Below are 15,826 nucleotides of genomic sequence, written 5' to 3' on the forward strand. Positions count from 1 at the left end.
GAGGGTCGGTGCTGAGGGAGGGTCGGTGCTGAGGGAGGGTCGGTGCTGAGGGAGGGTCGGTGCTGAGGGAGGGTCCGTGCTGAGGGAGGGTCGGTGCTGAGGGAGGGTCGGTGCTGAGGGAGGGTCAGTGCTGAGGGAGGGTCGGTGCTGAGGGAGGGTGTGATCGTTCTGCCTTGGGGAGGGGACCCTGCGTACCTGTGTGACTGAATACTCCTTCCGCTTCCCGCATTTCCTCATTCATCCGGGCCATCCGCAGCCTGGGAAAAGATAACGGGAGATAAAGTAAACACCATCGACTCAGAGCAGTAAACAGGAGTGAGAGTGTGTGGGGTGTGTGAGTGTGTGGGGTGTGTGTGTGTGCGTGTGACAGGTGTGTGTGTGTGAGGGGTGTGTGCGTGTGAGGGGTGTGTGCGTGTGAGGGGTGTGTGCGTGTGAGGGGTGTGTGCGTGTGAGGGGTGTGTGCGTGTGTGGGGGGTGTGTGCGTGTGTGGGGTGTGTGCGTGTGAGGGGTGTGTGCGTGTGTGAGGGTGTGTGCGTGTGAGGGGTGTGTGCGTGTGAGGGGGGTGTGCGTGTGAGGGGGGTGTGCGTGTGAGGGGGGTGTGCGTGTGTGAGGGGGGGTGTGTGTGTGAGGGTGTGTGTTTGAGGGGGGTGTGTGTGTGTGAGGGGTGTGTGTGTGTGTGAGGGTGTGTGTTTGAGGGGGTGTGTGTGTGTGAGGGGTGTGTGTGTGTGAGGGTGTGTGTGTGAGGGGGGGGTGTGTGTGTGAGGGGGGTGTGTGTGTGTGAGGGTGTGTGTTTGAGGGGGGTGTGTGTGTGTGAGGGGTGTGTGTGTGTGAGGGGTGTGTGTATGTGTGAGGGGGGTGTGTGCGTGTGAGGGGTGTGTGCGTGTGAGGGGTGTGTGCGTGTGAGGGGTGTGTGCGTGTGAGGGGTGTGTGCGTGTGAGGGGGGTGTGCGTGTGTGAGGGGGGTGTGCGTGTGTGAGGGGGGTGTGTGTGTGTGGGGGGGGTGTGTGTGAGGGGTGTGTGCGTGTGAGGGGTGTGTGCGTGTGAGGGGGGTGTGCGTGTGAGGGGGGTGTGCGTGTGAGGGGGGTGTGCGTGTGTGAGGGGGGTGTGCGTGTGTGAGGGCGTGTGTGTGTGAGGGGGGGTGTGTGTGTGAGGGGGGTGTGTGTGTGTGAGGGGGGCGTGTGTGTGAGGGGTGTGTGCGTGTGAGGGGTGTGTGCCTGTGAGGGGGGTGTGCGTGTGTGAGGGGGGGTGTGTGTGTGAGGGCGTGTGTGTGTGAGGGTTGTGTGTGTGTGAGGGTTGTGTGTGTGTGAGGGTTGTGTGTGTGTGAGGGTTGTGTGTGTGGGGTGTGTGTGTGGGGTGTGTGTGTGGGGTGTGTGTGTGTGACAGGTGTGTGCGTGTGAGGGGTGTGTGCGTGAGGGGTGTGTGCGTGTGAGGGGTGTGTGCGTGTGAGGGGTGTGTGCGTGTGACAGGTGTGTGCGTGTGAGGGGTGTGTGCGTGTGAGGGGTGTGTGCGTGTGAGGGGTGTGTGCGTGTGAGGGGTGTGTGCGTGTGAGGGGTGTGTGCTTGTGAGGGGTGTGTGCGTGTGAGGGGTGTGTGCGTGTGAGGGGTGTGTGCGTGTGAGGGGTGTGCGTGTGAGGGGTGTGCGTGTGAGGGGTGTGCGTGTGAGGGGTGTGCATGTGAGGGGTGTGCGTGTGAGGGGTGTGCGTGTGAGGGGTGTGCGTGTGAGGGGTGTGCGTGTGAGGGGTGTGCGTGTGAGGGGTGTGCGTGTGAGGGGTGTGCGTGTGAGGGGTGTGTGCGTGTGAGGGGTGTGTGCGTGTGAGGGGTGTGCGTGTGAGGGGTGTGTGCGTGTGAGGGGTGTGTGCGTGTGAGGAGGTTGTGCGTGTGTGGGGGGTGTGCGTGTGTGGGGGGTGTGCGTGTGTGGGGGTGTGTGTGTGTGAGGGGGGCATGTGTGTGTGAGGGGGGCGTGTGTGTGTGAGGGTTGTGTGTGTGTGAGGGGTGTGTGTGTGTGAGGGGTGTGTGTTCTGTGACGGGTGTGTGTGTGTGAGGGGTGTGAGCGTGTGAGGGGTGTGAGCGGTGTGTGCGTGTGAGGGGGTGTGTGTGTGAGGGGTGTGTGTGTGAGGGGTGTGTGTGTGTGAGGGGTGTGTGTGTGTGAGGGGGGTGTGTGTGTGTGAGGGTTGTGTGTGTGTGAGGGGTGTGTGTGTGTGAGGGGTGTGTGTTCTGTGACGGGTGCGTGTTCTGTGACGGGTGTGTGTTCTGTGACGGGTGTGTGTGTGTGAGGGGTGTGAGCGTGTGAGGGGTGTGAGCGGTGTGTGCGTGTGAGGGGGTGTGTGTGTGAGGGGTGTGTGTGTGAGGGGTGTGTGTGTGTGAGGGGGGTGTGTGTGTGAGGGGTGTGTGTGTGTGTGTGAGGGTTGTGTGTGTGTGTGGGGTGTGTGAGGGGTGTGTGAGGGGTGTGTGAGGGATGTGTGAGGGGTGTGTGAGGGGTGTGAGAGGGGTGTGAGAGGGGTGTGAGAGGGGTGTGTGAGGGGTGTGTGAGGGGTGTGTGAGGGGTGTGTGAGGGGCGTGCGTGGGGGGTGCGTGGGGGTTGCGCGTGGGGCGTGCGCGTGGGGCGTGCGCGTGCGCGTGGGGCGTGCGCGTGGGGCGTGCGCGTGGGGCGTGCGCGTGGGGCGTGCGCGTGGGGTGTGTGCGTGGGGTGTGTGTGAGGGGTGTGTGTGAGGGGGGTGTGTGTGTGTGAGGGGGGTGTGTGTGTGAGGGGTGTGTGTGTGTGTGTGAGGGTGTGTGTTTGAGGGGGGTGTGTGTGTGTGAGGGGTGTGTGTGTGTGAGGGGTGTGTGTATGTGTGAGGGGGGTGTGTGCGTGTGAGGGGTGTGTGCGTGTGAGGGGTGTGTGCGTGTGAGGGGTGTGTGCGTGTGAGGGGTGTGTGCGTGTGAGGGGGGTGTGCGTGTGTGAGGGGGGTGTGCGTGTGTGAGGGGGGTGTGTGTGTGTGGGGGGGGTGTGTGTGAGGGGTGTGTGCGTGTGAGGGGTGTGTGCGTGTGAGGGGGGTGTGCGTGTGAGGGGGGTGTGCGTGTGAGGGGGGTGTGCGTGTGTGAGGGGGGTGTGCGTGTGTGAGGGCGTGTGTGTGTGAGGGGGGGTGTGTGTGTGAGGGGGGTGTGTGTGTGTGAGGGGGGCGTGTGTGTGAGGGGTGTGTGCGTGTGAGGGGTGTGTGCCTGTGAGGGGGGTGTGCGTGTGTGAGGGGGGGTGTGTGTGTGAGGGCGTGTGTGTGTGAGGGTTGTGTGTGTGTGAGGGTTGTGTGTGTGTGAGGGTTGTGTGTGTGTGAGGGTTGTGTGTGTGGGGTGTGTGTGTGGGGTGTGTGTGTGGGGTGTGTGTGTGTGACAGGTGTGTGCGTGTGAGGGGTGTGTGCGTGAGGGGTGTGTGCGTGTGAGGGGTGTGTGCGTGTGAGGGGTGTGTGCGTGTGACAGGTGTGTGCGTGTGAGGGGTGTGTGCGTGTGAGGGGTGTGTGCGTGTGAGGGGTGTGTGCGTGTGAGGGGTGTGTGCGTGTGAGGGGTGTGTGCTTGTGAGGGGTGTGTGCGTGTGAGGGGTGTGTGCGTGTGAGGGGTGTGTGCGTGTGAGGGGTGTGTGCGTGTGAGGGGGGTGTGCGTGTGAGGGGTGTGCGTGTGAGGGGTGTGCGTGTGAGGGGTGTGCGTGTGAGGGGTGTGCGTGTGAGGGGTGTGTGCGTGTGAGGGGTGTGCGTGTGAGGGGTGTGCGTGTGAGGGGTGTGCGTGTGAGGGGTGTGTGCGTGTGAGGGGTGTGCGTGTGAGGGGTGTGCGTGTGAGGGGTGTGCGTGTGAGGGGTGTGCGTGTGAGGGGTGTGCGTGTGAGGGGTGTGCGTGTGAGGGGTGTGCGTGTGAGGGGTGTGTGCGTGTGAGGGGGGTGTGCGTGTGAGGGGGGTGTGCGTGTGAGGGGGGTGTGCGTGTGTGAGGGGGGTGTGCGTGTGTGAGGGCGTGTGTGTGTGAGGGGGGGTGTGTGTGTGAGGGGGGTGTGTGTGTGTGAGGGGGGCGTGTGTGTGAGGGGTGTGTGCGTGTGAGGGGTGTGTGCCTGTGAGGGGGGTGTGCGTGTGTGAGGGGGGGTGTGTGTGTGAGGGCGTGTGTGTGTGAGGGTTGTGTGTGTGTGAGGGTTGTGTGTGTGTGAGGGTTGTGTGTGTGTGAGGGTTGTGTGTGTGGGGTGTGTGTGTGGGGTGTGTGTGTGGGGTGTGTGTGTGTGACAGGTGTGTGCGTGTGAGGGGTGTGTGCGTGAGGGGTGTGTGCGTGTGAGGGGTGTGTGCGTGTGAGGGGTGTGTGCGTGTGACAGGTGTGTGCGTGTGAGGGGTGTGTGCGTGTGAGGGGTGTGTGCGTGTGAGGGGTGTGTGCGTGTGAGGGGTGTGTGCGTGTGAGGGGTGTGTGCTTGTGAGGGGTGTGTGCGTGTGAGGGGTGTGTGCGTGTGAGGGGTGTGTGCGTGTGAGGGGTGTGTGCGTGTGAGGGGGGTGTGCGTGTGAGGGGTGTGCGTGTGAGGGGTGTGCGTGTGAGGGGTGTGCGTGTGAGGGGTGTGCGTGTGAGGGGTGTGTGCGTGTGAGGGGTGTGCGTGTGAGGGGTGTGCGTGTGAGGGGTGTGCGTGTGAGGGGTGTGTGCGTGTGAGGGGTGTGCGTGTGAGGGGTGTGCGTGTGAGGGGTGTGCGTGTGAGGGGTGTGCGTGTGAGGGGTGTGCGTGTGAGGGGTGTGCGTGTGAGGGGTGTGCGTGTGAGGGGTGTGCGTGTGAGGGGTGTGCGTGTGAGGGGTGTGCGTGTGAGGGGTGTGCGTGTGAGGGGTGTGCGTGTGAGGGGTGTGCGTGTGAGGGGTGTGTGCGTGTGAGGGGTGTGTGCGTGTGAGGGGTGTGTGCGTGTGAGGGGTGTGCGTGTGAGGGGTGTGTGCGTGTGAGGGGTGTGTGCGTGTGAGGAGGTTGTGCGTGTGTGGGGGGTGTGCGTGTGTGGGGGGTGTGCGTGTGTGGGGGTGTGTGTGTGTGAGGGGGGCATGTGTGTGTGAGGGGGGCGTGTGTGTGTGAGGGTTGTGTGTGTGTGAGGGGTGTGTGTGTGTGAGGGGTGTGTGTTCTGTGACGGGTGTGTGTGTGTGAGGGGTGTGAGCGTGTGAGGGGTGTGAGCGGTGTGTGCGTGTGAGGGGGTGTGTGTGTGAGGGGTGTGTGTGTGAGGGGTGTGTGTGTGTGAGGGGTGTGTGTGTGTGAGGGGGGTGTGTGTGTGTGAGGGTTGTGTGTGTGTGAGGGGTGTGTGTGTGTGAGGGGTGTGTGTTCTGTGACGGGTGCGTGTTCTGTGACGGGTGTGTGTTCTGTGACGGGTGTGTGTGTGTGAGGGGTGTGAGCGTGTGAGGGGTGTGAGCGGTGTGTGCGTGTGAGGGGGTGTGTGTGTGAGGGGTGTGTGTGTGAGGGGTGTGTGTGTGTGAGGGGGGTGTGTGTGTGAGGGGTGTGTGTGTGTGTGTGAGGGTTGTGTGTGTGTGTGGGGTGTGTGAGGGGTGTGTGAGGGGTGTGTGAGGGATGTGTGAGGGGTGTGTGAGGGGTGTGAGAGGGGTGTGAGAGGGGTGTGAGAGGGGTGTGTGAGGGGTGTGTGAGGGGTGTGTGAGGGGTGTGTGAGGGGCGTGCGTGGGGGGTGCGTGGGGGTTGCGCGTGGGGCGTGCGCGTGGGGCGTGCGCGTGGGGCGTGCGCGTGGGGCGTGCGCGTGGGGCGTGCGCGTGGGGCGTGCGCGTGGGGCGTGTGCGTGGGGTGTGTGTGAGGGGTGTGTGTGAGGGGGGTGTGTGTGTGTGAGGGGGGTGTGTGTGTGAGGGGTGTGTGTGTGTGTGTGAGGGCGTGTGTGTGTGAGGGGGGTGTATGTGTGGGGTGTGTGTGTGTGTGGGGTGTGTGTGGGGTGTGTGCGTGGGGTGTGCGTGGGGTGTGCGTGGGGTGTGCGTGGGGTGTGCGTGGGGTGTTTGTGTGGGATGTGTGTGTGGGATGTGTGTGGGGTGTGTGTGGGGTGTGTGTGGGGTGTGTGTGTGGGATGTGTGTGTGGGGTGTGTGTGGGGTGTGTGTGGGGTGTGCGTGGGGTGTGCGTGGGGTGTGCGTGGGGTGTGCGTGGGGTGTGTGTGGGGTGTGTGTGGGGTGTGCGTGGGGTGTGTGTGGGGTGTGTGTGGGGTGTGTGTGGGGTGTTTGTGTGGGGTGTTTGTGTGGGGTGTTTGTGTGGGATGTGTGTGTGGGGTGTGTGTGGGGTGTGTGTGGGGTGTGTGTGGGGTGTGTGTGTGGGATGTGTGTGTGGGGTGTGCGTGGGGTGTGCGTGGGGTGTGCGTGGGGTGTGCGTGGGGTGTGCGTGGGGTGTTTGTGTGGGATGTGTGTGTGGGGTGTGTGTGGGGTGTGTGTGGGGTGTGTGTGGGGTGTGTGTGGGGTGTGTGTGTGGGATGTGTGTGTGGGGTGTGTGTGGGGTGTGTGTGGGGTGTTTGTGTGGGATGTGTGTGTGGGGTGCGTGTGGGGTGCGTGTGGGGTGCGTGTGGGGTGCGTGTGGGGTGCGTGTGGGGTGCGTGTGGGGTGCGTGTGGGGTGCGTGTGGGGTGCGTGTGGGGTGCGTGTGGGGTGTTTGTGTGGGGTGTTTGTGTGGGGTGCGTGTGGGGTGCGTGTGGGGTGCGTGTGGGGTGCGTGTGGGGTGCGTGTGGGGTGCGTGTGGGGTGCGTGTGGGGTGCGTGTGGGGTGCGTGTGGGGTGCGTGTGCGGGTGCGTGTGGGGTGCGTGTGGGGTGCGTGTGGGGTGCGTGTGGGGTGCGTGTGGGGTGCGTGTGGGGTGCGTGTGGGGTGCGTGTGGGGTGCGTGTGGGGTGCGCGTGGGGTGCGTGTGGGGTGCGCGTGGGGTGCGTGTGGGGTGTGTGTGGGGTGTGTGTGGGGTGTGTGTGGGGTGCGTGTGGGGTGTGCGTGGGGTGCGTGTGGGGTGTGTGTGGGGTGTGTGTGGGGTGTGTGTGGGGTGCGTGTGGGGTGTGTGTGGGGTGTGTGTGGGGTGTGTGCTGCCTAGTGTGTGTGTAGTGTGTGTGTGCGCGAGTGTAGTGTGTGTGTAGTGTGTGCTCAGTGTGAGTGTGCATATGTGTGTGTGAATGTGCATGTGTAGTGTGCATGAGCGTGTGTGTGTGTGAATGTGCGCGTGTTTGTGTAGTGTGCGTGTATGTACGCGAGTGTGTGTATATGTATGCGTGCATGTAGTGTGTGTGTATGTATGCGAGTGTGTGTATATGTATGCGTGCATGTAGTGTGTGTGTATGTACGCGAGTGTGTGCGTGTGTGTATATGTATGCGTGTATGTAGTGTGTGTGTATGTACGCGAGTGTGTGCGTGTGTGTATATGTATGCGTGTATGTAGTGTGTGTGTATAGTGTGAATGTGCACGTAGTGTGCGTGTATGTACGTGTGTGTGTAGTGTGCGTGTGAGTGTGTATATGTATGCATGTATGTAGTGTGCGTGTGTGTAGTGTGAATGTGCGTGTGCATGTGTGCAGTGTGCGTGTGTATATGTATGCATGTATGTAGTGTGCGTGTGTGTAGTGTGAATGTGCGTGTGCATGTGTGCAGTGTGCGTGTGTATATGTATGCGTGTGTGTAGTGTGTGTGTGTGTGTGTGAATGTGCGCGTGCGTGTGTGTAGTGTGTGTGTGAATGTGCGCGTGCGTGTGTGTAGTGTGTGTGTGAGAGTGTGTGAATGTGTGCGTGCGTGTGTGTGAATGTGCGCGTGCGTGCGTGAATGCGTGCGTGCGTGTGTGTATTGTGAGTGAGTGTGTGAATGTGCGCGTGCGTGTGTAGTGTGAGAGTGTGTGAATGTGTGCGTGCGTGTGTGTAGTGTGTGTGTGAGTGTGTGAATGTGTGCGTGCATGTGTGTAGTGTGTGTGAGTGAGAGTGTGTGAATGTGTGCATGCGTGTGTGTAGTGTGTGTGAGTGAGAGTGTCTGAATGTGTGCGTGCGTGTGTGTAGTGTGTGTGTGTGTGAATGTGCACGTGCGTGTGTGTAGTGTGTGTGTGAGTGAGAGTGTGTGAATGTGTGCGTGCGTGTGTGTAGTGTGTGTGAGAGTGTGTGAATGTGTGCGTGCATGTGTGTAGTGTGTGTGAGTGAGAGTGTGTGAATGTGTGCATGCGTGTGTGTAGTGTGTGTGAGTGAGTGTGTCTGAATGTGTGCGTGCGTGTGTGTAGTGTGTGTGTGTGTGAATGTGTGCGTGCGTGTGTGTAGTGTATGTGTGCGCGTGAGTGTGTGAATGTGTGCGTGCGTGTGTGTAGTGTGTGAATGTGTGGTGCGTGTGTGTAGTGTGTGTGTGAATGTGTGCGTGCGTGTAGTGTGTGTGTGTGTGAGAGTGTGTGAATGTGTGCGTGCGTGTGTGTAGTGTGTGTGTGACAGCGTGTGAATGTGTGCGTGCGTGTAGTGTGTGTGAATGTGTGCGTGCGTGTGTGTAGTGTGTGTGTGAGAGGGTGTGAGTGAGAGTATCTGAATGTGTGCGTGCGTGTGTGTGTGAGAGAGAGTGTGAATGTGTGCGTGCGTGTGTGTAGTGTGTGTGTGTGAGTGAGAGTGTGTGAATGCGTGCGTGCGTGTGTGTAGTGTGTGAATGTGTGCGTGCGTGTGTGTAGTGTGTGTGTGTGTGAATGCGTGCATGTAGTGTGAGTGTGAGAATGTGTGCGTGCGTGCGTGTGTGTAGTGTGTGTGTGTGAGAGAGTGTGTGAATGTGTGGTGCGTGTGTGTAGTGTGTGTGTGAATGTGTGCGTGCGTGTAGTGTGTGTGTGTGTGAGAGTGTGTGAATGTGCGCGTGTGTAGTGTGTGAGTGAGAGTGTGTGAATGTGTGCGTGCGTGTGTGTAGTGTGTGTGTGACAGCGTGTGAATGTGTGCGTGCGTGTAGTGTGTGTGAATGTGTGCGTGTGAGTAGTGTGTGTGTGAGAGGGTGTGAGTGAGAGTATCTGAATGTGTGCATGCGTGTGTGTGAGAGAGAGTGTGAATGTGTGCGTGCGTGTGTGTAGTGTGTGTGTGTGAGTGAGAGTGTGTGAATGCGTGCGTGCGTGTGTGTAGTGTGTGTGAGTGTGTGAATGTGTGCGTGCGTGTGTGTAGTGTGTGTGTGAGTGTGTGAATGCGTGCATGTAGTGTGAGTGTGAGAATGTGTGCGTGCGTGTGTGTAGTGTGTGTGTGTGTGTGAGAGAGTGTGTGAATGTGTGCGTGCGTGTGTGTAGTGTGTGTGAGTGTGTGAATGTGTGCGTGCGTGTGTGTAGTGTGTGTGTGTGAATGTGTGCGTGCGTGTGTGTAGTGTGTGTGTGTGTGTGAGTGAGAGTGTGAGAATGTGTGCGTGCGTGTGTGTAGTGTGTGTGTGTGAATGTGTGCGTGCGTGTGTGTAGTGTGTGTGAATGTGTGCTTGCGTGTGTGTAGTGTGTGTGTGTGAGTGAGTGTGAGTGTGTGAATGTGTGCGTGCGTGTGTGTGTGTGTGAGTGAGTGTGAGTGTGTGAATGTGTGCGTGTGTGTAGTGTGTATGTGAGAGTGTGTGAATGTGAGCGTGCGTGTGTGTAGTGTGTGTGTGTGTGAGTGAGTGTGAGTGTGTGAATGTGTGCGTGCGTGTGTGTGTGTGAGTGAGTGAGAGTGTGTGAATGTGTGCGTGCGTGTGTGTGTGAGTGAGAGTGTGTGAATGTGAGCGTGCGTGTGTGTAGTGTGTGTGTGTGAGTGTGTGAATGTGTGCGTGCGTGTGTGTAGTGTGAGTGAGTGTGTGAATGTGAGCGTGCGTGTGTGTAGTGTGTGAGAGTGTGTGAATGTGTGCGTGCATGTGTGTAGTGTGTGTGTGAGTGAGAGTATGTGAATGTGTGCGTGTGTGTAGTGAGTGTGTGTGAATGTGTGCATGTGTGTAGTGTGCGTGTGTGTAGTGTGAGTGAGTGTGAGAATGTGTGCGTGCGTGTGTGTAGTGTGAGTGAGTGTGAGTGTGTGAATGTGAGCGTGCGTGTATGTAGTGTGTGTGTGTGAGAGTGTGTGAATGTGTGCGTGCGTGTGTGTAGTGTGAGTGAGTGTGTGAATGTGTGCGTGCGTGTGAGTGAGAGTGTGTGAATGTGAGCGTGCGCGTGTGTAGTGTGTGTGTGAGTGAGAGTGTGTGAATGTTTGCGTGCGTGTGTGTAGTGTGAGTGAGTGTGAGTGTGTGAATGTGAGCGTGCGTGTGTGTAGTGTGTGTGTGTGTGAATGTGTGCATGCGTGTGTGTAGTGTGTGTGTATGTGAGAGTGTGTGAATGTGTGCGTGCGTGTAGTGTGAGTGTGAGTGTGTGAATGTGTGCGTGCGTGTGTGTAGTGTGTGTGTATGTGAATGTGTGCGTGCGTGTGTGTAGTGTGTGTGTATGTGAGAGTGTGTGAATGTGTGCGTGCGTGTAGTGTGAGTGAGTGTGAGTGTGTGAATGTGTGCGTGCGTGTGTGTAGTGTGAGTGAGTGTGAGTGTGTGAATGTGAGCGTGCGTGTGTGTAGTGTTTGTGTGAGTGAGAGTGTGTGAATGTGCGCGTGCGTGTGTGTAGTGTGTGTGTGTGTGTGTGTGTGTGAATGTGTGCGTGCATGTGTGTAGTGTGAGTGTGTGAATGTGAGCGTTCGTGTGTGTAGTGTGAGTGTGAGTGTGTGAATGTGAGCGTGCGTGTGTGTAGTGTGTGTGTGTGTGAATGTGTGCGTGCGTGTGTGTAGTGTGAGTGAGTGTGAGTGTGTGAATGTGTGCGTGCATGTGTGTAGTGTGTGTGTGTGAGTGAGTGTGTGAATGTGTGCGTGCGTGTGTGTAGTGTGAGTGAGTGTGAATGTGTGCGGGCGTGTGTGTGAATGTGTGCATGTGTGTGTGTAGTGTGAGTGAGTGTGAATGTGTGCGGGCGTGTGGTGTGCGTGTGTGTGAATGTGTGCATGTGTGTGTGTAGTGTGTGTGTGAGAGTGTGTGTGAGTGTGTGAATGTGTGCGTGCGTGTAGTGTGCGTGTGTGTGAGAGTGTGTGAATATGCGCGTGCGTAGTGAGTGTGTGTGTGAATGTGCGTGTGCGTGTGTGTAGTGTGTGTGTGTGTGTGTGAATGTGTGCGTGCGTGTGTTTAGTGTGTGTGTGTGAGTGCGTGAATGTGTGCGTGTGTGTGTTTGTGAATGTGCGTGTGCGAGTGAGTGTGTGAATGTGCGCGTGCGTGTGTGCGAGTGAGACTCACAGAGTGACGATGTCTGCATTGGCAGTAGCGACAGCGATACTGAGGGGGTCCTGCCCTCTCTCGTCCACGGCGTACTGATTAGCTCCACGTTTCAACAACACACAGACGGCGCTGAGGGGTCCGGGGGGGGGGGGGGGGGGGGGGGGGGGAAGAGAGGTGGGAACGAGACAGAAAGTTACAGCAAGGCCAAACCAGTTTCACCCCGCAACAGCGCCTTCCCTTCTCGCTTGTGAGTCCACGTGTGGGCGAGTGGGACTGATCCCGGCCACACTCCACGAGTTAAGAACGGCCAGCCTCAAGATGCACACCACCTCCGCAAACCTTTGTCCCCAACCCTCTGTTTTCTCTCAGCCAACCGATCCTCGCTCGGAGTTCACGTCATGTTCTCGGCATCATTGGATCACAACTTAAGTTGACAGCGTTGTCGAAATCTAACTGGGTTATCACCACTAAGGGCAGTAGAGTTGTGGATCGTGCTGAAGGACGTTGTAGGTCGCAGAGGGACAGGGATAAGCTGCAGAGCTGGGCCGAGAGGTGGCAAATGGAGTTTAATGTGGGAAAGTGTGAGGGTTACAGGGGGACAGGGATAAGGTGCAGAGCTGGGCTGAGAGGTGGCAAATGGAGTTTAATGTGGGAAAGTGTGAGGGTTACAGAGGGACAGGGATAAGGTGCAGAGCTGGGCTGAGAGGCGACAAATGGAGTTTAATGTGGGAAAGTGTGAGGGTTACAGAGGGACAGGGATAAGCTGCAGAGCTGGGCTGAGAGGCGGCAAATGGAGTTTAATGTGGGAAAGTGTGAGGGTTACAGAGGGACAGGGATAAGCTGCAGAGCTGGGCTGAGAGGCGGCAAATGGAGTTTAATGTGGGAAAGTGTGAGGGTTACAGAGGGACAGGGATAAGCTGCAGGGCTGGGCTGAGAGGCGGCAAATGGAGTTTAATGTGGGAAAGTGTGAGGGTTACAGAGGGACAGGGATAAGCTGCAGAGCTGGGCTGAGAGGTGGCAAATGGAGTTTAATGTGGGAAAGTGTGAGGGTTACAGAGGGACAGGGATAAGCTGCAGGGCTGGGCTGAGAGGCGGCAAATGGAGTTTAATGTCGAAAAGTGTGAGGGTTACAGAGGGACAGGGATAAGCTGCAGAGCTGGGCTGAGAGGTGGCAAATGGAGTTTAATGTGGGAAAGTGTGAGGGTTACAGAGGGACAGGGATAAGCTGCAGGGCTGGGCTGAGAGGCGACAAATGGAGTTTAATGTGGGAAAGTGTGAGGGTCACAGAGGGACAGGGATAAGCTGCAGGGCTGGGCTGAGAGGTGGCAAATGGAGTTTAATGTGGGAAAGTGTGAGGGTGACAGAGGGACAGGGATAAGCTGCAGGGCTGGGCTGAGAGGCGGCAAATGGAGTTTAATGTGGGAAAGTGTGAGGGTTACAGAGGGACAGGGATAAGCTGCAGGGCTGGGCTGAGAGGGGGCAAATGGAGTTTAATGTGGGAAAGTGTGAGGGTTACAGAGGGACAGGGATAAGCTGCAGAGCTGGGCTGAGAGGTGGCAAATGCAGTTTAATGTGGGAAAGTGTGAGGGTTACAGAGGGACAGGGATAAGCTGCAGGGCTGGGCTGAGAGGTGGCAAATGGAGTTTAATGTGGGAAAGTGTGAGGTGGTTCACTTTGGAAGGTGTAACAGGAATACAGAGTACTGGGATAATGCTAAGATACTTGGTCGTGTAGATGAGCAGAGAGATCTCGGTGTCCATGTGTACACAGGTCCCTGAACGGTGCTCCCCAGGTCGATAGGGTTTGTTAAGGCGGCGTGCGGTGTGTCAGCTTTTATCGGGAGAGGGATTGAGTTTCGGAGCCAGGGAGCAGCTGTACAGAACTGTGGGGGGGGGGGCGGCCGCACCCGGGCAGTTCTGCTCTCCGTGTTACGGGAAGGGAGATTGCCCGGGATGTCGCCTGGCGGGGCTGGGAGTGGGGGGGGGGGGGGTCTCAAGAGGACAGACTGAGGCGGTTCCCGCTCGAGAGGAGGAGGGGGACCGATTCGAGACGTGCAGGACGATCCGAGGGATGGACAGGGTGGGCAGCCACAGAGTTTTCCCTCGGATGGGGATGGCCAGCACGAGGGGAACGGGGCGTTAAACCGAGGGGGGGGGGGGGTGACAGATACAGGAGAGACGTCAGAGGGGAGTTCCTTTAGTCAGAGAGTACGAGGGGGGGGGGGGGGGGGCGCGGATCGGACTCCGACAGCAGGGGACTCGCCCAATTTGAGGGCATTTAAATAGTGCGGGTGAGAGGGGCATCAGATTGGTTCCACAGCACAACATCGAGGGGCCGAAGGGTCTGCACTGTGCGGGATTGTGCCGGGTCCTCTGTCACCTCCTTAAAGAAATCCAGTCAATCCCTCAGGGCCCAGCTGACCCCTGCCCAGAAATACCACCAGGGAAACAGTCAAGCTCGATCTCACCCAGTCTGACCAGAGCGTGTGGCCACGTGAATGGGTCCCTGTCCCGTAGCATCTCTGTAGCTGATGTGGGCGCCATTCTGCAGCAGGTACTCACAGGCCGTCACAGAACCCTGGGGCCGGGAAACAGAGGGGGAAATTACCTGCAGGAACGCACAGCGCAGACCGGGGAACAGCGCACGGTGCTCCGAGTGACCGAGGGGAGAGACCGGGGAACTGTGCTCCGAGTGACCGAGGGGAGAGACCGGGGAACTGTTCTCCGAGTGACCGAGGGGAGAGACCGGGGAACTGTGCTCCGAGTGACTGAGGGGAGAGACCGGGGAACTGTTCTCCGAGTGACCGAGGGGAGAGACCGGGGAACTGTGCTCCGAGTGACCGAGGAGAGAGACCGGGGAACTGTGCTCCGAGTGACCGAGGGGAGAGACCGGGGAACTGTGCTCCGAGTGACCGAGGTGGAGAGAGACCGGGGAACTGTGCTCCGAGTGACCGAGGGGAGAGACCGGGGAACTGTGCTCCGAGTGACCGAGGGGAGAGACCGGGGAACTGTGCTCCGAGTGACCGAGGGGAGAGACCGGGGAACTGTGCTCCGAGTGACTGAGGGGAGAGACCGGGGAACTGTGCTCCGAGTGACCGAGGGGAGAGACCGGGGAACTGTGCTCCGAGTGACCGAGGGGAGAGACCGGGGAACTGTGCTCCGAGTGACTGAGGGGAGAGACCGGGGAACTGTGCTCCGAGTGACCGAGGGGAGAGACCGGGGAACTGTGCTCCGAGTGACCGAGGGGAGGGACCAGGGAACTGTGCTCCGAGTGACCGAGGGGAGAGACCGGGAAACTGTGCTCCGAGTGACCGAGGGGAGAGACCGGGGAACTGTGCTCGGAGTGACCGAGGGGAGAGACCGGGGAACTGTGCTCCGAGTGACCGAGGGCAGAGACCGGGGAACTGCGCTCCGAGTGACCGTGGGGAGAGACCGGGGAACTGCACACGGTGCTCCGAGAGACCGGGGAACTGCGCACGGTGCTCCGAGTGACCGAGGGGAGAGACCGGGGAACTGCGCTCCGAGTGACCGAGGGGAGAGACCGGGGAACTGTGCACGGTGCTCTGAGTGTGGGTCGATGTTGGATATCTCAATGTTAATGCCCCTTACCCCTCGCGCTGCAGAGATGAGGGGGGAGCATTGAGAGTCCTCACTATTGGTCCAATTCACGTAGGCACCGTGCGCCAGGGCTTGACACATCTCTGGCAGGTCGCCAACAGCAGCAGCAGCGTACAAACGTCGACTCGGGCACAGGGCATCTGTGGATTCGGGAATTCGATCCTCTACAGAATACAGGAAAGAGAGACGATAAACCACTCGTTACCATGGTCACTCTCTCTCAGGGACATATCTGTACACTGACTGGTGTCTCTCAGTCCCCCACTCTCTCTCAGGGAGATATCTGTACACTGACTGGTGTCTCTCAGTCCCCTCTCTCTCTCAGGGAGATATCTGTACACTGACTGGTGTCTCTCAGTCCCCCCTCTCTCTCAGGGAGATATCTGTACACTGACTGGTGTCTCTCAGTCCCCCCTCTCTCTCTCAGGGAGATATCTGTACACTGACTGGTGTCTCTCAGTCCTCTCTCTCTCAGGGAGATATCTGTACACTGACTGGTGTCTCTCAGTCCCCCCTCTCTCTCAGGGAGATATCTGTACACTGACTGGTGTCTCTCAGTCCCCTCTCTCGCTCTCTCAGGGAGATATCTGTACACTGACTGGTGTCTCTCAGTCCCCCCTCTCTCTCTCAGGGAGATATCTGTACACTGACTGGTGTCTCTCAGTCCCCTCTTTCTCTCAGGGAGATATCTGTACACTAAAAGGTGTCTCTCAGTCCCCCCTCTCTCTCTCTCAGGGAGATATCTGTACACTGACTGGTGTCTCTCAGTCCCCCCTCTCTCTCTCTCTCAGGGAGATATCTGTACACTGACTGGTGTCTCTCAGACCCCTCTCTCTCTCAGGGAGATATCTGTACACTGACTGGTGTCTCTCAGTCCCCCCTCTCTCTCAGGGAGATATCTGTACACTGACTGGTGTCTCTCAGTCCCCTCTCTCTCTCAGGGAGATATCTGTACACTGACTGGTGTCTCTCAGTCCCCTCTCTCTCAGGGAGATATCTGTACACTGACTGGTGTCTCTCAGTCCTCTCTCTCTCAGGGAGATATCTGTACACTGACTGGTGTCTCTCAGTCCC

General features: G+C 58.8%; 1 protein-coding gene across 1 annotated transcript in view; it reads right to left on the bottom strand.

The window, feature by feature from the left end:
• LOC122547584 (arf-GAP with coiled-coil, ANK repeat and PH domain-containing protein 2) overlaps positions 1–15,826 on the bottom strand; it is a 126,095-nt gene that overhangs the window by 2,305 nt on the left and 107,964 nt on the right. The window contains exons 14-17 of the mRNA XM_087985752.1: positions 14,744–14,916; positions 13,603–13,712; positions 11,154–11,264; positions 196–257 (exon numbers count right to left, since the gene is read on the bottom strand). Of these exons, the coding sequence (XP_087841878.1) occupies positions 196–257; positions 11,154–11,264; positions 13,603–13,712; positions 14,744–14,916 (456 nt within the window). The remainder of the gene's footprint in view (positions 1–195; positions 258–11,153; positions 11,265–13,602; positions 13,713–14,743; positions 14,917–15,826) is intronic.

The sequence above is a fragment of the Chiloscyllium plagiosum genome, unplaced genomic scaffold (assembly GCF_037043375.1).
Source record: "Chiloscyllium plagiosum isolate Xiang-an unplaced genomic scaffold, Cpla_swu_hap1 HiC_scaffold_217, whole genome shotgun sequence".
NCBI classification, from domain to species: domain Eukaryota; kingdom Metazoa; phylum Chordata; class Chondrichthyes; order Orectolobiformes; family Hemiscylliidae; genus Chiloscyllium; species Chiloscyllium plagiosum.